The sequence below is a fragment of the Microcaecilia unicolor genome, chromosome 1 (assembly GCF_901765095.1).
Source record: "Microcaecilia unicolor chromosome 1, aMicUni1.1, whole genome shotgun sequence".
NCBI lineage: Eukaryota > Metazoa > Chordata > Amphibia > Gymnophiona > Siphonopidae > Microcaecilia > Microcaecilia unicolor.
Genome location: NC_044031.1, coordinates 240617540 through 240639381, shown reverse-complemented (window position 1 = coordinate 240639381; position 21842 = coordinate 240617540). Strand labels below are relative to the sequence as shown.

Below are 21842 nucleotides of genomic sequence, written 5' to 3'. Positions count from 1 at the left end.
ACGGGACTGGGAGGGAGGAGATTTAAGTGTGAAAGTTATAAGATGGTGATCAGAGGAGGGATGATCAGAGGCAAGGAAACTAGAAGGTGAACAGTTGGAGGAGAAGATGAGATCAAGACAGTGACCATTTTGATGAGTGGGGGAGGTGGAGCATAGTTGGAGATTAAAGGATTAAAGGTCCCAGTCCCAGTTTTAATCCAGTTCTGAGTCTTGCCTTGTCCTGTCTGGGTTCCAGTTCTGGCCCTTTGCCTTCTTTTCCTTGTCTCGTCTGGATCTGGTTCTTGTGTTGTCCATTGTGTTTAGTTACCTCTGTCCTGCCTTGTTGAGTCTCTTAGTTTATCCTAGTCCACTCTGTTCTGATTCCTGCCTGTGCCAGCCCAGGTGATTTATCTGCCAAAGCTCCAGCTTTGGTCCAAGGGCTCACCATTCCTGACAGTCGTGACACATAGTTTCAGATTTTGTCACCATACTCCACAAAGCTTTCTAGTAGCGTTGATAAGGACTTTCGAGGGTGAGTAATGTGAGCCAGTAGATCATCTATGCAGAGATTTTGAATTCCTGCCTGCCAATCTGAACACCTTTAATATCTGGAGTAGAGAAAGTTTCCCTAATTAAGGGATCTTAAAATGAGCACAAGCAAAAATGAAGTTAGTGGGCCACCTTGCCCAGTACCTCTTTGTATAGAGAAAGGGTCAGACGGTCTTCCATTAACCCAGACTCACGCTCTTGGTTTATGATATAATGCTCTAATAGCATCCTCAAAGGGGCCTTTAATACCATATCTGTTCAAAACCCCATACATAAATCCCCAATCAACCAGGTCAAATGCCTTCTCAGCATCGAAACAAATAAGAAGAGAGAGTTTTCTTTGGGTCTGGTCTTTCTCTAGAGTAAAAGCTATAGAAATCCCGGGGTAACTAAATGTCCTGGTTTCAATATTACGCTATCATAAATGAATAATAGAAACCATTGTTGAACTCTACGTATTCTTTTTTTTAATATTTTTATATGATGTGATACGTGCTCTAGAGTAGCCAAGATTTCCCTAATATTTTTAACAACTGGCCTGTCTTGTAAAAATCCTACTTGTGGATCAGCAAACAAGGTCAGTAGAACTTGTGCTAGCCTGTTTGTTAGAATCTTTGCTAACAATTTGGCTTCACAGCTCAGAAAAAAGATGGGCCTGTAAGATTTCACCAGAAAAGGATCTTTCTCCAATTTGCAGAAGATGCTTTTAGTGCTCCTAGCAGTATGTGGAGCTCTATAATCTTGATGAATACTGCGGTAAGGGGATAGTAAACATATAGTAAACATAGTAGATGACGGCAGAAAAAGACCTGCACGGTCCATCCAGTCTGCCCAAGAAGATAAATTCATATGTGCTACTTTTTTATTTGTACTGTCCTCTTCAGTGCACAGACCATATAAGTCTGGCCAGCCCTATCCCCACCTCCCAACCACCAGCTCTGGCACAGACCCTATAAGTCTGCCCAGCACTATCCCTGCCTCCCACCACCAGCTCTGGCACAGACCGTATAAGTCTGCCCAGCACTATCCCTGCCTCACACCACCGGCTCTGGCACAGACCGTATAAGTCTGCCCAGCACTATCCCCGCCGCCCAACCACCAGCCCCGGCACAGACCGTATAAGTGTGCCCAGCACTAGTCCCGCCTCCCAACCACCAGCCCTAGCACAGACCGTATAAGTCTGCCCAGCACTAGCCCCGCCTCCCAACCACCAGCTCTGCCACCCATTCTAGGCTAAGCTCCTGAGGATCCCTTCCTTCTTCACAGGATTCCTTTATGTTTATCCCACGCATGTTTGAATTCCGTTACCGTTTTCATCTCCACCACCTCCCGCGGGAGGGCATTCCAAGCATCCACCACCCTCTCCATGAAAAAATACTTCCTGACATTCTTCTTGAGTCTGCCCTCCTTCAATCTCATTTCATGCCCTCTCGTTCTCATTCCCAAGCTCTACCGATCCTAGCCAATAGCGTCCCATTATTGTTCTCATGCTTATATAATTGGTATTGATAATATTTAACTTTTTTTTTTTGCCCGTTGATGCAGCAACACATTAAGGGTTGATTGAGTAGCTAATAATTAAGCTTTGGTATGTGCAGTAGGATACTACCACAAATTTGGTGTTCTTGTACCAGTTGCCACTCCAAACTAATTATAGCTCTTTGTCACGTTTTCTTTTTCTTTTTTTAGTTTGTCTTTATTATCATTTTATTTTTACTAAATAAAGATAAAGTGACACAGTCAGAAAATGAAAATAGACCTTCAGCTCAGGAGTTAGCTGAATTTTTTTTAAATCCCAAATTGATAAAGATACATTTAATACTCCCAACTGTATCTCTAGAAAGAGTACTAGATTGTTCTTTCTTCTTAATATCAGTGAAATTGTTTATCCCTGTTGATAGAGTTTGGAGCTCCTTTAAATCGGTTAATTGTGAAGAGACAAGCAAGTTGTTGAAATATTATTATTCTCGTTGTAATTTAGATATATGTCATACTTTTTAAATTTCCATCAGCAACTTTTTTAAAATGATTGATATCCTGGTTGAATTTGTGCTTTGAACTGGGCGCCTAACCTGGTTATCTGGGCCATATTATCCTTACACCAATTTTAAAGAACCAATCTGGACCCAAATCCCTGGCTAGTAATTACAGACCAGTGGCACCTATCCTCTTGTGGCAAAGATTTTAGAGGCAATAGTTACACAACAGCTTGTGGAGTATCTAGAAAATGATATTCTATCTTCGTCTCAATCTGGATTTAGGAAGAATTTCAGCACAGAGACAATTCTGTGTTCTTTGAGAGCAGAAATGAAATACAGTCTTGGTAAAGGGTACCAAGTGCTACTGATTCAGTTGATCTATCTGCAGTGTTTAATGTTATTGACCATGAGATTCTTTTATGTATGCTAGATGATATTGTTATTGCGGGTCCTGTTTTTTTATTTATTTAGTAAATAAATATTTAATAAATTAATTAAATTTTATTTAATAAATTTATTTATTTAATAAATAAAATATTTATTTTATTTATTGCGGGTTGTGTTTTAAAATGGTTCAAGGGATCTTTGTTATTGAGAACATACCAGGTTGGGATGAGGAGCGAACATTTTTTCCTTGGGGCCCGGATGGTGGTGTTCCCCAAGGGTCTCCTTTGTCGCCTACTGTAGTTAACATTGTAATGTCTTCCTTAGGTAAAACTTTAGATAATGCTGCAGTAAATAGTTTTATTTATGTGGTTGACATAACCATACTTATTCCTCTGGAAGGAGTATTGGCTGATTTAGATGCCAGAAGTTGAGGATTGGGTAGCCACTAATAAATTGAAGTTGAATTTAGACAAGACTAAAATTTTACTTTGACTAATCCTCAACATTCGCTTCGGTCCATAACTATAGATCAGACCTGCTTTCCAATTGAATCTGTACCAAAGGTATTGGGAGTATTATTGGGCACAGAATTATCCTTTGAAAAGCTTGTGACCCAATTATCCAAAAAAACCTTTTTTTACACTACATAGATTGAGAAGGATTTGTCACTGTTTTTTCAGGCATTAGTTCTGAGCCAATTAAATTACTGTAATGTACATTTTGTGGTCTGTTCACAATCTATTTTGAAGAAATTACAGACCTTCCAGAATGTTGCAATTCAATTGGTCTACTCTTCAAAAAAAATTGTGATCTGGTCACTCTGCTATTGTTTAGAGCATATTGGCACCCAATTCAAGCTAGGTTGTGTTTTAAAGTCTGTACTATTATATTTAAGATATTACATGGTTTTATACTGGGGTATATAGTGCCTTTGTTTATTTTTCCCACATTATAATTCCATCATGCAATTGATAAATAGTCGGATTTTGCATTTGCCTTCTTTTAAGGCTGTTAGATATAAAAGGATGTTTCAATCTTTGTTTTCTTTTCTGGGAGTTAAACTCTGGAATACTGATCTTTTGCAATTCTGAAAGTTTTGAGGAAAATGTTTAAAAAAAACTTAAGAGGAGCAGTTGTAAAGGTCAAAAATTTGCATCAGGCATGGATGCTATTCAAAAATACCATCCTGGAAGTCCAGACCAGATATATTCCATGTAGTAAAAAAGGAGGAAAGAAGGCCAAATGACAGCCGGCATGGTTAAAAAAATGAGGTGAAGCTAAAAGAAAATGCTTTAGAAAACAAAAGAAGGATCCAACTGAAAATAGGAAACGGCATAAGGAATAGCAAGTCAAATGCAAAGCACTGATAAGGAAGACAGAGAGAGACTTTGAAAGGGATTGCATTGCACTAGGGTTGACTAATCCTTCTACTTCTATCCCTCTGCCTGTCGGCGTACCTCAGGGTTCTGTTCTTGGTCCCCTCCTCTTTTCTATCTACACTTCTTCCCATGGTTCATTAATCTCATCCCATGGCTTTTCCTACCATCTCTATGCTGATGACTCCCAAATCTACCTTTCTACCCCTGATATCTCACCTTGCATCCAAACCAAAGTTTCAGTGTGCTTGTCTGACATTGCTGTCTGGATGTCTCAACGCCACCTGAAATTAAATATGACCAAAACCGAGCTTCTCATTTCCCCCCCCCCCCCCAAACCCACTTCCCCGCTCCCCCCGTTTTCTATTTCTGTTGATGGCTCTCTCATTCTCCCTGTCTCCTCGGCTCGAAACCTTGGGGTCATCTTTGACTCTTCTCTCTCCTTCTCTGCTCATATCCAGCAGATCACCAAGACCTGTCGTTTCTTTCTTTACAACATCCGTAAAATCCGCCCCTTTCTTTCCGAGCACTCTACCAAAACCCTCATCCACACCCTTGTCACCTCTCGTTTAGACTACTGCAATCTGCTTCTTGCTGGCCTCCCACTTAGTCACCTCTCCCCTCTCCAGTCGGTTCAAAACTCTGCTGCCCGTCTCGTCTTCTGCCAGGGTCGCTTTACTCATACTACCCCTCTCCTCAAGACCCTTCACTGGCTCCCTATACGTTTTTGCATCCTGTTCAAACTTCTTCTACTAACCTATAAATGTGCTCCCCAGTATCTCTCCACACTCGTCCTTCCCTACACCCCTTCCCGTGCACTCCGCTCCATGGATAAATCCTTTTTATCTGTTCCCTTCTCCACTACTGCCAACTCCAGACTTCGCGCCTTCTGTCTCGCTGCACCCTACGCCTGGAATAAACTTCCTGAGCCCCTACGTCTTGCCCCATCCTTGGCCACCTTTAAATCTAGACTGAAAGCCCACCTCTTTAACATTGCTTTTGACTCGTAACCACTTGTAACCACTCGCCTCCACCTACCCTCCTCTCTTCCTTCCTGTTCACAATAATTGATTTGATTTGCTTACTTTATTTATTTTTTGTCTATTAGATTGTAAGCTCTTTGAGCAGGGACTGTCTTTCTTCTATGTTTGTGCAGCGCTGCGTACGCCTTGTAGCGCTATAGAAATGCTAAATAGTAGTAGTAGTAGCCCCAAATTGTATTTATTTATTTGTTACATTTGTATCCCACATTTTCCAGGCTCAATGTGGCTTACATATAACCGTTAATGGTGTTAGCTGATTACGGTTTGAACAAATACATAGTATGAATGAATACAAAGTGATAAAAATAATACCAGTTTCATGGTCAGATCATTATTTTCTTCAATTTTATCTATCAGTGCCGCAGTTGTTGCATAAGTCTACTTCATCTTATATTAAAACTAGAAGCTTACATAAGATTGATCCCTCTTCCTTACCTTCTCTATCAGGAACGTTTCCGCCAAATTTTAGTACATTGTCTATCCAGGAGCAAATTAAAACCTGGAACCAAGTTCTTTCACTAGCTCTGGATCACCTTGCACCGGAAAGAATAATTAAAATAAATACAAAACACTCTCAACCATGGTATCATCCAGGGTTAAAATTATGTAAGCAGCAGGTACGTAGGGCCGAATGCCAATGGCGGAAACGAAAGACTACAGAGCTAAAAGAGAAATACAAGCAATGCCAAACTTACTATTTGGCACAATTAAAGATTGCAAAAACAACATATTTCTGTAATCAAATAAAGACAGCAGCTAGTTCACAAAAACAGTTGTTTCATATTATGAAACGCTTAACAACGACAATTAGTGATAGTATAGAGGCACCTGCCATTGAATCTGAGGCGCTGGCAATGTTTTTTAGTTCTAAAATTGAGAAATTAATAGCTCATTTTCCAAAGGTGTTGAGGACAAGTCAAACCAGTACTCTTTAAGCTTACAATTATCTGTATCATGGAGGAGTGGCCTAGTGGTTAGGGTGGTGGACTTTGGTCCTGAGGAACTGAGTTTGATTCCTGGCCCAGGCAGCTCCTTGTGACTTTGGGCAAGTCACTTAACCCTCCATTGCCTGCCGCATTGAGCCTGCCATGAGTGGGAAAAAGTGCGGGGTACAAATTAAAAAAAAAAAATTCCTTCTGCTGAATCATTGCAAACTTTAATTTTAGGTCTGTCGTCCACCTATAGTTTATTAGATCCTATACCATCAGCTTGGTTGAAAATACCTACATTAGAAATACAAGAGTTTTTGTATTCAATTATTACACTAAGTCTTTCTGAAGGGGTGGTGCCTACTTTATTGAAAGAAGCAATAGTAAAACCGAGTTTGAAGAAGCTTTCACTGGATCTTTTGTTACCTAATAATTATCGACCAGTATCTAATTTACCATTTTTGTCTAAAATTTTAGAGACAGTCGTGTTTACACAACTGCAAGCTTATGTGGATTCGAAAAATCTGCTACATCTGAGACAATCGGGTTTTAGAAAAGGACACAGTACTGAAACAATTTTGACTTCTTTGTTAAGTGAAATTTATGCGAGACTGGAACAAGGATATAGCGCCCTAGTTATTTCGTTGGATTTATCTGTGGCATTTGATTTAATCAATCATAATTTACTTCTTGATCGATTAAATGAAATTGGTATTTCTAGGACAACCATGAAATGGTTTACATCCTTCCTCAAAGATCGCTCGTTTAAAGGTGTTCAACCACAATCTTGTTCTAAGTTACATAATTTGACATGTGGGGTGCCACAGGGATCGGTCTTGTCACCATTGTTATTCAATTTGTATGTTAGTCCCTTGGCATTACTCATTCAAACAATGGATATTAGTTCTTACTCGTATGCTGATGATTTCCTTCTTATTCATTATGACCAACCATTAAGTATAGATCTTACACCAATTCAAACTTGTCTTGATAAAGTGGCAGAATGGTTGGCAACACATCACTTAGTACTAAATCCGGATAAGACAACGACATCATGGATAGTAGGACATGGAACTATTCCATCAGTAGTAACATAGTAGATGACGGCAGAAAAAGACCTGCATGCTCCATCCAGTCTGCCCAACAAGATAAACTCATATGTGTATACCTTACCTTGATTTGTACCTGCCTTTTTCAGGGCACAGACCGTACAAGTCTGCCCAGCAGTATTTCCCGCCTCCCATCACTGGCTCCGGCACAGACCGTATAAGTCTGTCCTCCACTCTCCTCGCCTCCCAACCACCAACCTCTCTTCCCCCACCTGCTCTGCCACCCAATTTTGGCTAAGCTTCTGAGGATCCATTCCTACTGCACAGGATTCCTTTATGCATATCCCACGCATGTTTGAATTCCTTTACCGTTTTCATCTCCACCACTTCCCGCGGGAGGGCATTCCAAGCATCCACCACCCTCTCCGTGAAAAAATACTTCCTGACATCTTTTTTGAGTCTGCCCCCCTTCAATCTCATTTCATGTCCTCTCGTTCTACAGCCTTCCCATCTCCGGAAAAGATTTGTTTGCGGATTAATACCTTTCAAGTATTTGAATGTCTGTATCATATCACCCCTGTTCCTCCTTTCCTCCAGGGTATACATGTTCAGGTCAGCAAGTCTCTGCTCATACGTCTTGGAACGCAAATCCCATACCATTCTCGTAGCTTTTCTTTGCACCGCTTCCATTTTTTTAACATCCTTCGCAAGGTACGGCCTCCAAAACTGAACACAATACTCCAGGTGGGGCCTCACCAACGACTTGTACAGGGGCATCAACACTTCCTTTCTTTTGCTGATCACACCTCTCTCTATACAGCCTAGCAACCTTCTCGCTACGGCCACTGCCTTGTCACACTGTTTCATCACCTTCAGATCCTCGGATACTATCACCCCAAGATCCCTCTCCCCCTCAGTACCTATCAGACTCTCACCGCCTAACACATACGTCTCTCGTGGGTTTCTACTCCCTAAATGCATCACTTTGCATTTCTTCGCATTGAATTTTAATTGCCAAACCTTAGACCATTCTTCTAGCTCCCTCAGATCCTTTTTCATGCTTTCCACTCCCTCCCGGGTGTCCACTCTGTTGCAAATCTTAGTATCATCCGCAAATAGGCAAACTTTACCTTCTAACCCTTCGGCAATGTCACTCACAAATATATTGAACAGAATCGGCCCCAGCACCGATCCCTGAGGCACTCCACTACTCACCTTTCCCTCCTCTGAGTGAACTCCATTTACCACCACCCTCTGTCGTCTATCCGTCAACCAGTTCCTAATCCAGTTCACCACTTTTGGATGATGATGATACTTGGAATTGCTAGCCTCTGCAACTGGCTCCTTTATTGAGATCTTTTCTCTCCACTATTTTTAAATTTTATTTGGCTGAATTATTAATCCGGTATCTCTTTCACCACTTAGATTGAATGAATTTCTTGAAAAATAATTTCTTGATTTCAATTAGCCCAATATTGACTGGATAAATGTTACACCAGGGAGCACTAGGGAGGTAAAATTCTTAGATGTAATAAATGACTGCTTCTTGGAAGAACTGGTATAGGAACCGACAAAAGGCAGAGCCATTTTAGATCTAGTCCTTAATGGAATGCAGGGTATAGCATGAGAGGTAACAGTGTTGGAAACACTGATCATAACATGATCAAGTTTGAGCTAATATCTGGAGTGAAGCCACAAAGGAAATCTATTGTAGCAGCATTTGATTTTTCAAAAGGAGACTATGATAAAATGAGGAAAATAGTTAAAAAGAAGCTAAAAGAATTGGCTGCAAAGGTCAGGACATTAACTCCCTCCTATTTACTAAGCAGCGGTAGCAGCTGCCACGCGGCAATACCGACACAGCCCATTCAAAGTGAATGGATTGTGTCAGCATTAGCGCACGGCTCAGTAAACAGGAGGGTAAATCAGACATGGGCATTGTTTAAAAATATCTTCTTGTAAGTCCAGACCAGATGCATTTCACGTACTTACAAAGGTGGAAAGAAGAGAAAGACAGCCAGCATGGTTAAAAGTTAAAGTGAGACTATTAGAGCAAAAAGAACATCTTTGAAAAAACTGAAAAAGGACCCAGATGAAGAAAATAAGAAGCAACATAAGTACTGGCAAGTTAGCATTGATAAAGAAGGCTAAAAGAGAATATGAAGAGAAATTTGTCACCGAGGCAAAAACTCACAGTAACAACTTTTTTAGGTGCATCAGAACATAGTAACATAACATAGTAACATAGTAGTGCCCACGTTATTTGGACAATGTATTCCTACAGTTAAATCCTTTAGATATTTAGGGGTCATTATTGATTCTGAATTAACTTTTGAGGAACAAATATCTGATATAGTTAAAAAAAATCTTTCTTTCACTTAAGGAAGTTTTGTTCAATTAGAAATCTAATAAGTAAAGACTCTCTTGAAACATTGACGTATGCGTATTGTGAAGAGTAAGGGGCTGTCCTGTCCTGGTTAGGCCACTAGGTGGCGCTGTTCCCATGGAAATGGGGGAAAAGGTCCAGGTCATGTCATTATTGAGGAGTCCACCAGGGGAGTCGGTAGGGGAATGTCCAGGTGGAGGTTGCTAGGACCAATGAGAGTCCTGGGTTGGAAACAGGTGTAGGTAGTTATGGGCTGGGTCCTGCTGGAGAAGCTAATTAACCACTTTATACCTGCCTGAGTAGTGAAAAAGAAGAGAGAGAAGCTGGGACCTGGCAGCTTGAGGAAGAAGATCCCCTTTGAAAGTGCTGGCTGAACGCTGTGGACTTTTGAAACTCTCTGCTGAAAAGGTGACAGCTGCAGTATCAGCTGAGAAAGTCTTTAAATGAAAAGTAATGCTTTTGTTTGGCTGTTTGAACTGGGAAAGTTTGAGGAACTGAGTTAAGATGCAAAGAAGGGTTTAATTAGAAGACTCTGCGTAACTGCCTTTTTGTTATGTTTGAGTTGAAGAAGGTGTTTAAGCTGAAGAAGAAATAAGCCTTGAAGATTATGTTTAATGGCAACTAATAAAGCCGTTGGTTCTAAGAAGCCTGGTGTTGGTGATCATTTGTGAAGGAAGCTAAGCAGGGTCAGCGCTGGCCAGGTCTTGTAAGGGTGACCAGTTCACAGTATTTCACATCACGCTTAGATTACTGTAATGTTAACTATGCAGGGATTACTAAAGCTAATCTAAAAAGAATACAAAGAATACAAAACACAGCAGCTCGCATGATCTCTCTACACCAGACATAACCGCAGAGACCCAGGCTAAGGTATCAGCCTGCTTATCCGACATTGCTGCCTGGATGTCCAACCGCCACCTGAAACTGAACATGTCCAAGACTGAGCTCCTCGTCTTTCCACCAAAACCCATGTCTCCTCTTCCTCCACTTTCTATCTCAGTTGATAACACCCTCATCCTCCCCGTCTCATCTGCCCGCAACCTCGGAGTCATCTTTGACTCCTCCCTCTCCTTCTCTGCGCATATCCAGCAGATAGCCAAGACGTGCCGCTTCTTCCTCTTTAACACCACCCGAACTCTCGTCCACGCTCTCATTACCTCTCGCCTTGACTACTCCTCACCGGCCTCCCACTTAGCCATCTATCCCCCCTTCAATCTGTTCAGAACTCTGCTGCACGTCTCATATTCCGCCAGAACCGATATACTCATATCACCCCTCTCCTCAAGTCACTTCACTGGCTTCCGATCAGATACCGCATTCAATTCAAGCTTCTCCTTCTTACCTACAAATGCACTCAGTCTGCTGCCCCTCACTACCTTTCTACCCTCATCTCCCCTTACGTTCCCGCCCGTAACCTCCGTTCACAAGACAAATCCCTCCTCTCTGTACCCTTCTCCACCACCGCCAACTCCAGGCTCCGCTCATTCTGCCTCGCCTCACCCTATGCTTGGAACAACCTTCCTGAGCCCTTACGCCAAGCCCCCTCCCTGCCCATCTTCAAGTCTTTGCTTAAAACCCACCTCTTCAGTGCTGCATTCGGCACCTAACTCTTACTGTTCAGTAAATCCAGACTGCCCCATTTTGACCGCCCCTATCAGACTGACCGTTCATTTGCCTCTTAGATTGTAAGCTCTTTGAGCAGGGACCGTCCCTCTATGTTAAATTGTACAGCGCTGTGTAACTCTAGTAGCGCTTTAGAAATGTTAAGTAGTAGTAGTATTTGTAGGGCTCAGAGAGATGATAGAATAACACCTTTACTTTCCCAACTTCATTGGCTTCCGATTGAAGCAAGAGTCAAATTTAATGTACTCTCTTTGACACATAAGGCATTTCATTCACTTATTCCTAGTTATTTATTCAATCTGACGATTCCTTATTCTCCTGTGCGGACTCTTAGATCGCTAACAGATAATAGGTTAGTCATTCCTTCGCCCGCTAAGGCTCGATGGGAATCTATGCGTGCATCGGCGTTCTTTTTTTTCTGTCTCCCACTCTCTGGAACAGACTTCCAAAAGAGATTAGATTAGAGAATTCCTACATTCAATTTCGATAACTTTTCTTTTCACAAACTTTATTGAACAGAACCTATGAGAGTAGGGAGGGTGTAAAAGTTTAGGCTAAACTGTATTTAATTTAGTTAATTGTGTTTTTATTAGTTATGTCCTTCTTTGTCATTTATGGCTTGCTGTGCTTTTCTATCAATGATTGGAGTTCCTACTTGTTTGTTTGTATGAGTTATATATATATATATTTTTTTTTAAATGTAAACCGTTCTGTTTTGCAACAGCAGTAAGAAACGGTATATAAAATAAATAAATGATAATGAGGTATATGTATGGTAGGAAACAGTTTGGGGGAATTTAGAGAGGGAAAGGGGGAAGAAGAGTCAGGTAATGTCTGGTGCAGTCTTTGGTTATGTTGTGTCGCAAGTGACCGATATTTTTATGTTGGGTCAGTGGGGTATGCTCTTCTGAACAGGTCTGTCTTTACTGCTTTCCGAAAATTTAGGTGGTTGAACGTACTTTTTACTGCTTTTGGCAATGCGTTCCATAGTTGTGCGCTTAGGTAAGAAAACTGGTTGCATAGGTGGATTTGTATTTGAGTCCTTTGCTGCTTGGGTAGTGGAGGTTTAGATATGATCCTGCAGATTTTGTGGAGTTTCTGGTTGGCAGGTCGATGAGGTCTGTCATGTAGCCAGGTGCCTCGCCATAAATAATTTTGTGAACAGTCGTTCAGATTTTGAAAGTGATGCGTTCTTTGATTAGTAGCCAGTGCAATTTTTCTCTGCGTGGTTTGGTGCTGTCGAAACGTGTTTTTCCAAATATAAGCCTGGCTGCTGTATTTTGGGCGATCTGAAGTTTCTTTATGATTTGATCCTTGCATCCCGCATAGATTCCATTACAGTAATCTGCGTGGCTTAATACCATGGACTGTACCAGGTTACAAAATATTTCCCTCGTGAAGAATGGTTCTAAGCGTTTGAGTTTCCACATTGATAAAAACATTTTCTTTAGGGTGGCCTTCACTTGGGTCTCTAGTGATAGGTTACGGTCGATTGTTACTCCGAGAATTTTCAGGCTGTCTTGAGACAGGGAGGGTGTATCCTGTAGTGTTAATGTTTGTGGGTTTGTATGTATTGTATTGGGATGAGATAATGAGACTGTGTTTTTTCTGTATTGAGTTTTAGTTGGAATGCTTTTGCCCATGAGTTCATGATGTTTAAGCTTAGCTTGATTTCGTTGGAATATATAATGTAACGTCGTCAGCGTCGATAAATGGGTTGAGGCCTTGGGTGGATAGGGCCTTAGCTAGTGGAGTCATTATGAGGTTGAAGAGTATCGGTGATAGTGGTGATCCTTGCGGTACTCCGCAGCCTGGTTTCCATGCTGACGATATGTTTGTTTTTGATTTCACTTGATATGTTCTTGTGGTTAGAAAGCCCTTAATCCAGTTCAGAGTGCCACCACTGATTCCGAAGTAGTCTAGGATTCCTAGCAGTATGTTATGGTTAACCATGTCGAATGCACTTGACATGTCAAATTGGAGGAGGAGAATGCTCTTGCCTATTGCTATTTCCTGCTTGAATTTGGTTAGGAGAGTGAGTAGTACTGTTTCGGTGCTGTGTAGGGGTCAAAATCCTGATTGTGACTCATGTAGTATAGTGAATTTGTTTATGTAGTCATTGAGTTGTTTGGTCACCAGTCCTTCCATGAGTTTGACTACTAATGGAATAGAAGCTACTGGGCAGTAGTTGGTAATATCGTTTGTTTTTTTTCTTAGTGTCTTTCGGTATTGGGGTGAGCAGGATGTTGCCTTTTTCTTGAGGGTATATACCCTGTTGTAGCATGAAGTTTAAATGGGATGTGAGATCTATTATGAAGCGTTGGTGGGTAGATCGTATTAGGTAATTGACTGCGAAGGCTGTGGTAGGCGTGGCTGATTCGACTGCTGGACGTGAATCCTCTCTCATCTTCCACAGGTGCATGGCCTACTGAAGCTCCAGTGCTCATGGAGGATCCGTGCCCCTTTGGTCTTATGACCTGGCTATTGAAAGGGCTCGGTTAAGATGAAAAGGTTATTCTGATGGAGTCATTGCTACCTTGCTTCAAGCTTGAAATGCTCTATATCCATGGTGTGTGGAGAATGTTTGAGGGCTGGTGTTTTGAGTTCAAACTTTCTCCCTTCTCTGCTGATATCATGCACATCCTAGCGTTTCTCCAGGCAGGCCTTCAGAAAGGACTGGCTTTGGGTTCTTTAAAAGTTTAGGTTGTGGCTTTTGCCTGTTTCAGGAGCCAACTACAGAAGATGTTTCTTGCGGCTCACCCAAATGTTGTTCAGTTCTTGCGGGGAGTGGGCCGCTTGCGGCATCCTTCTTGTATTCCGTGTCCCGAGTGGAACCTTAATTTAGTCCTTTGGGCTCTGAAGAAGCCTCCTCGTGAGCCACTCCAGAAGATGGCCTTGAAAGATCATAACACTAAAGACAACATTCTTGGTGGTTGTTGTGTCGGCACATAGGGTTTTGGAACTTTAGGCTCTCCCTTATTGGGATCGCATTCTCCACTTTTTGGAGGCGGAGGTCTCCCTGCACACAGTTCATTCCTTCCAAAAATGGAATCAGCATTTCATCTCAACCAATCTGTAGAGCTTCTTTCCAATCTGTAGAGAGGTCAGAGAGACTCAGTATTCTTCCTTGGAGCTTCTCGATGTGCGTAGAGACCTCAGTGCATATCTGGAAGGCACAAATGAGTTTCACACATTAGATACTGTGCTTTTGGTAAATAGAGACTTGGCCTCATGACTTCCAAGCCCACAGTTGCTAGATGACTGAAGGAGACTCTTGTGTCTTCTTATTTGCTTGTGGGGAACGTGACTTCTCAGGTCTTGCGGGCTTATTCTATGAAGAGTACAGCAACATCCTGGGCAGAGACTACTTTACTGTCTCCGGCAGATATTTGCAAGGCAGTGATGTGGTTGACGCTGCATACCTTTGCCAAGTACTACAGAGTGGATGTTACGGTGCACTTGAAAGCCAGTTTTGATGCTTCGGCCCTCAGGGTGGTGGTACCACGATCCAATCCACTCTAGAGATTGCTTTTATATATATCACAGGTTCTGGAATAGTGGGAAGCTATGCAATGGAAAGAGAAATTAGGTGTTACCGGATCATTTTCTTTCCAGTAGTCCTTCCTGGTATTCAAGGCCTGCCCGAGGTTTCTGAGATGTTTATTCAGTGTGAAGTAGTGGGCCAAATAATGACTGTCGCCTTGCATGGTGCTTCCTGTATATCTCTTGTTTTCTGCAAGTTGTTCAGAGATGAGAGCGGTGTACACATATTTGCTTGTCTGGTTGGTGTTAGTTTAGCAAGTTGGTTAAGGTGGTTATGTTTATTTTGAGTATTACCCATACTGTTTGTCTATGTAAATACTGAGGAATTGGACAGGATGCCAAAAGAGAGATGTCTTAGCTCAGTTTTCAGTTCTCTACCTCCGCCTGCTGGTTTATGGACACAACTATCCCACAGGTTCTGGAATAGTGGGAAGGACTAATAAAAAGAAAATGATCAGATAAGACTTAATTTCTCCTTCCCCGAGTGCACCCCCCCCCCCAAAAAAAAACAAACAAACAAAAAAAAACAACCCATTAAATCCTTGGTGTCTGGTGGTACCTTCCTACCCCCAAGCCCACCCTCCATATCTTCATGGGAGGTATGAACGATGCCCACATGTTCCTGCCTTGGCTCATGCAGTGTCAGGAAGGGTAAAAAAATAACCCCCAAAACCCATAAGCTGCACAGGCATCTGCTTCGGGGGGCCCCCCTTCCTTCCCTGAACTGAGCCTATTCCTAGTGGTCTAGTGGTTCCCCTCCCTCCCCCTATGCCTCCTCCCTCATCCACAGTTTAAAACATTCCCCAGTAGTCCAATGAAGTGCTTTTTAATCCAGTCCTTGGAGCATTCCCAACCAGTCAAGTTTTCAGGATAGTCACAATGAATATGCATGAGAGAGATTTGCATGCACTGCCTTCTTGGTATGCAGACCTGTCTCATGCATACACATTGTGGATATCCTGAAAACTGTATTGGCTGAGTGTGCCCAGTGGTCTGAAAAATGGCAGAGTATTCTCTTATATGGCAGACAGGACCTGCCTGGTGCATTCCCAGGATGCACCGTGCAGGGCAGGCATTGCCATTTTTAAAGATGGCACCCAAGGTCGGAGTCTGTGGGTATCACTTTTGCGTCCCATGAAGGTATGGAGGGTGGGGGGGTGGGGAGCATGCCACTGGACACCAGGAATTACTTTGTTATTTTACTCAGTTAAAGATGGGTTGGGTCGGTGGAAGAGAAGGGAATAGGGGGGGCCACTAGACTACCAGGGCAAATGTTAGAAGGGTTAGTAGGTGGGAGGACCACTAGACTACTAGGGAATGTTTTTAACTGTGGATGAAGGGCAGTTCAGATTGGGTTGTTCGAGAGGGGTGGGAGAGAGTCACTAGACCACTAGGGATAGGTTTGGTTCAGAGAGGGAGGAGTGAGGGCAGATGCCGGTGCCAGTGCTGGTGTGTGTATGTGTTTTTGTAAAACGTCACCTTTCCTGTTAGTGCAATTTTTTTTTAAACATGTCACCTTTCCTGTCAGTGCATGAGCCAATCACCACTCACTCACTGACTGGAAGGGGCAACATTAGCAATGAGCTGTGGATTACTGCTGCAATTTTAACCTGACAGTAATGTGCATGCTCATTGGTTACAGCATGCCACATTATTTTACCAATGGTAATTTTGCAGTAAAGCAATGGCTCTACAGTGAGGCTCACTGCATCAGCTCCTGAGGATGGTCCATTTATTAATTTCTTTCTTACAGGTAAGCATCTTTGCTTTCCAGTACAGGCATACATTATAGATATGTTTTCACTAAGTCTTTTTGAGTTAAATGTAGGAAATTGACTCTCTCTCCAGACATCTGTCAGCCGAGGAGTTAGAGCTGGGAAATGTTCAAGTATGACTCGGAACCCTGCCTCCCCTTCAAATTCAGGAAACTACAACCACTCGCCTCACTCTTCTGGTGGATCCAACAGTGTATCTGGAATGAACAGACATAGTGGAGAGCCACATAACAAATCAGGTACAGTGCTCTCAACACATCTGTGCTATTAAACTTGTAGTATGTATGTAAATAATACTGACATCCGTTTTTTTTTCTGCATTAACTTGGTGACTTGCTTGTCATCATTCATGCTGTATGAATATGTGATTTCTGCTACAAAGCTTAATAAATGAGCAAAAGGGGGATGGCAGCTGTCTTCTGTAGGGATATACAGATGTCCAGAAGGCATTTGACAACGTACCTCATGAAAGACTCCAGAGGAAATTGGAGAGTCCTGGGATAGGAGGTAGTGTTCTATTGTGGATTAAAAACTGGTTAAAAGATAGAAAACAGAGAGTAGGATTAAATGATCAGTATTCTCAATGGAGGAGGTTAGTTAGTGGGGTTCCCCAGGGGTCTGTGCTGGGACCGCTGCTTTTTAACATATTTATAAATGACCTAGAGATGGGAGTAACTAGTGAGGTAATTAAATTTGCTGATGACACAAAGTTATTCAGAGTCGTTAAATCGCGGGAGGATTGTGAAAAATTACGAGGACCTTACGAGACTGGGAGTCTAAATGGCAGATGACGTTTAATGTGAGCAAGTGCAAAGTGATGCATGTGGGAAAGAGGAACCCGAATTGTAGCTATGTCATGCAAGGTTCCACATTAGGAGTCACAGACCAAGAAAGGGATCTCGGTGTCGTCGTCGATGATACGTTGAAATCTTCTGCTCAATGTGCTGCGGCGGCTAAGAAAGCAAATAGAATGTTAGGTATTATTAGGAAAGGAATGGAAAACAAAAATGAGGACGTTATAATGCCTTTGTATCGCTCCATGGTGCGACCGCACCTCGAATATTGTGTTCAATTGTGGTCGCCGCATCTCAAAAAAGATATAGTGGAATTAGAAAAGTGCAGAGAAAGGCGACAAAAATGATAAAGGGGATGGGACAATTTCCCTATGAGGAAAGGCTAAAGCGGCTAGGGCTCCAGCTTGGAGAAAAGGCGGCTGAGGGGAGATATGATAGGGGTCTATAAAATAATGAGTGGAGTTGAACGTGTAGATGTGAAGTGTCTGTTTACGCTTTCCAAAAATACTAGGACTAGGGGGCTTGCGATGAAGCTACAATGTAGTAAATTTAAAACGAATTGGAGAAAATGTTTCTTCACTCAACATGTAATTAAACTCTGGAATTCATTGCCGGAGAATGTGGTAAAGGCAGTTAACTTAGCGGAGTTTAGAAAAGGTTTGGACGGCTTCCTTAAGGAAAAGTCCATAGTCCAAAATATAGAACAGGAAAAGTTCTCTACGATGACGAATCACAGAAGGCAAAAGTAGAGACTAATAGACGATTCACCACTGGAGACGTGAGTCCAACAGTCTTTATTATATCAGAGATAGCGACCCGACACAGGCCGTGTTTCGACGCTAAAAAGCGTCTGCATCAGGGGTCAATAAAAAGTCCATAGACCATTATTAAATGGACTTGGGGGAAAATGCACTATTTCTAGGGTAAGCAGTATAAAATATTTTGTACTTTTTTGGGATCTTGCCAGGTATTTGTGACCTGGATTGGCCACTGTTGGAAACAGGGCTGTGGAGTCGGAGTCGTGGAGTTGGAGTCGGCAGCAATTTTGGGTACATTGAGTCGGAGTTGGAGTCGGCAAAAATGTACCGACTCCGACTCCTCATACATTTGAATAAAGTACTTCTCTGCTAAGAATAAAGCTTAGTACCTAGTTGTTTCACTAGGTGTGAAGTCCAGCTGAAGTATTTTGCTGGAGTGCTTCCCTCTGCTCAGCCTCGCTTTGCATTTACTGACCTGCTGTAGAGCACCTCCTCTCTGACCCCACAGTGAACTTAAGCTCCAAGAGAAGATCATTCAGCACACACAGATAAGGCAGCAGAGAGACTCCACCCAACTTCCTCTCTCTCTGCAAGAAGAGCTTTATATTTTAGTGGAAGTGGCACACCATTCACAATGGCAAAAAGAATGTCAGGAAACATGACAAAGTCTGCTGTTTATGAACACTTTACAATATCAACAGATGGGAAACATTATGGATGTCAATGTATTATAGAAGATGATGATGATGCAGTTTCAGTGGTTATGAAAAAAATGCACCTACAAGAGCATCAAATTTAAAAAGACACTTGCAGCGTTTCCATCCTAAAGTGTTAGAAGCTGTGAATGAGAAAGATAGCAATGAAAACATTCCATCTACTTCAGGGTCAATAAAAGATCAGAAATCTACTGGAGGCCAGACACAACTATCAAGATTTTTTACAGCTGACAAAGTTACTATAACAATGCCACCAGAAAAATTCAAAAACCACATCATTGAAATGGCAGTAAAGAATAGTATACCACTATCTTTTTTTTCACAACCAGCCTTTTTAGGCTTAAATGGAGAAATGGCTAAAAAGCTTGGAGTTTCTCTGGAACGAGAAAGTATAAGGAAACTTATACTTGACGAGGCCAAATGTAAGAAGGAAGAACTAAGAAAATGTCTGAAGGGACGTTTTGTCTTTATTAAAATGGATGCATGCAAACATCACAGAGTCAATTATTTTGCAATTAATGTTAGATTTGCTGATGAAAACAAAAAAACAATAACCCGGACATTAGGAGTAAAGGACACTCAGGCACATCATACTAGTGAGTATCTGCAGAAGTTAGTGGAAGGTGTTTTAGAAGATTTTGAAATTAAAAAGGAAAACATTCTATGTATTGTAACTGATAATGCTTCAAATATGTTAAGCACAATTGAAAAAATGAAGGAAGTTGATGAAGAAAGCAGCATACAAATATCAGAAGATGACAGTTCTGCAATTCAAGAAAGCTGTGAAAGTTTGGATGATATTGCTGAAGAAGCATCTAAGCTTATTACCATTCAACATATGCGTTGTGCTGTTCATACTCTGCAACTAGCAATAAGAGATGGATTGAAGGATCGTCATGCGGCTACACTAATTAGCAAGTTGAGGCAAGTAGCTGTTGCAGCCAGGATCCCTAAAACAGATGCTATTCTGAAGAGACGTGCTGGAAAAGGAGCCATTTTGGATCAAGCAACGCGCTGGGGAAGCACTTACTTGCTGATAAAGCGTTTGCTTGGACTAAAAGATTTTCTTCAAGAACTGGACAATGTAAATGTTTCATTAAAAGAAAACCAGTGGGCTCAAGTTACAGAATTAGAAAGGCTACTTTCTTACCCTTTTGCTGTTACCAAGAAGCTGCAATATGAAGATTCAACACCAGGTAAATTCTTCTTGGAATGGAAGGCCTTGATATATAACCTTAACAAAAGTGGGGGGTTAATTGCTGATGGCATTGTATCTTCAATGAGGAAAAGAGAGGAGCTCTTGCTGGATAATCAAATTCTCTTAGCTGCTATTTATGTTGATCCAATGAGCCGAATTTTGTTTAGCAGTGACCAAATTGCTACAGGAAAACAGGCACTCTATGACATAGCAGTTCGCATGAAGGGGTTGCTACCTGAAACTCATAAACCACTGGATGAAGCTAAAGCTATAAATACTGGTGGTAATGGTAACTCAGGTTCATCCTCTTCAAATGAAGAAGAGCATTTTCAAGCCTATTTGGACAAAATGGAAGCTTCAAAAGCAAAGCAATGTCGGTTAAGCATGGAAAAGCAACCTGTAAATGTCCATATAAAGAAATTCATGCAAGAGTTTTTTAAAGGATTAAAAGAAGTGGAAAAGTTTGACCGCTCATCAAAACTGACTATAGAAGAAGCCATCGTTTATCCAGAGATTGTCAGTGATGCAGCTAGAACCGTAACAGCAATGCCACCCACCCAAGTCAGTGTTGAAAGACTGTTTTCAGCACTGAAAATAATCAAATCAGATTTAAGGGCTTCTATGAAGGAGGATCTGGCAGAAGCAATTCTGTTTCTAAGAACAATATATTAGTTAATTTTGGATTATGTTTAACAGCTATTCTACAGCTATATATGCCAAGTTTAAATAATATATAAGTTGTTTTAGGTTTTCCAAATGTTTTTGGTTTATGTAGGTTAACTTTGATTTTGTTCTAATTTCCAAAGGATGTTGTTCTAGAATTTCCAAAGGATGTGGTTGTTCCAGATTTTTATACTTGCTAATGCTATGATGACTTTATACTTGATAAAAAAAAAACAATAAACATAACCTTGTTTTTTTATGTGTGTTTTTTTGTTTAAACTTTAGGATTAATGAATATTTATAGTTTCTTTAATAAATAAAATAAAAAGTCACAATGACATAGATTTTAAACCCAAACATTAACATGCAGCCTTGCATGTTGCACTCTTTCAGTCAACATGCAAAAAAAATACATATTAAAAACTGAGGAGTCGGAGTCAGAGTCGGAGGTACCATAAACTGAGGAGTCGGAGTCGAAGGATTTTTGTACCGACTCCACAGCCCTGGTTGGAAACAGGATACTGGGCTTGATGGACCTTTGGTCTTTCCCAGTATGGCAATACTTATGTACTTATGTATGTACTTATGTTTGAAGCTAGAGCCCTTGTGTGTTCTGAATATCTTTTATTAAAATTAGAGGGGGATTAGCCATTGGGAATTCTAATGCTGGTCTCCTGGAGGAGTACTGAAGATATTAGATATGCTCACTGAAACTTTGATATCACAGTGGAAGATTTAGGATGCTTTGGGGGATTTCATTGTTTAAGAGGTAGATTTATTTTGTATTAACTCTGAAAAATAGTGTTATATCCAACAAGTTAACGCATTAATATTGTTTACTTAAAAATATTCTTTATTCCAGCAGTGGTTCATGTTTTTCAGGTTTGGTGGGATATGAGGTTGGAAAGGGTGGACCAAATACTGGTTGTGAGAGGATTATTTATGTCATTTCAAGAGCTTAAAGGTATTTACAGACTGCAGGATGCTGATTATTTTCATTATTTGCAAGTAATTGATAAAGTCAAGAGGTTCTGAATTAACCAAGGGAAGAATGAGATGGGTAAAAGAATCCCTTTTGAATTTATTTATGACACA

General features: G+C 41.3%; 1 protein-coding gene across 1 annotated transcript in view; it reads left to right on the top strand.

Annotated features, from left to right (window-relative positions):
- ANKS6 (ankyrin repeat and sterile alpha motif domain containing 6) overlaps positions 1–21842 on the top strand; it is a 204779-nt gene that overhangs the window by 122012 nt on the left and 60925 nt on the right. Inside the window, exon 10 of the mRNA XM_030205050.1 lies at positions 16692–16857. Coding sequence (XP_030060910.1) covers positions 16692–16857 — 166 coding nt within the window. The remainder of the gene's footprint in view (positions 1–16691; positions 16858–21842) is intronic.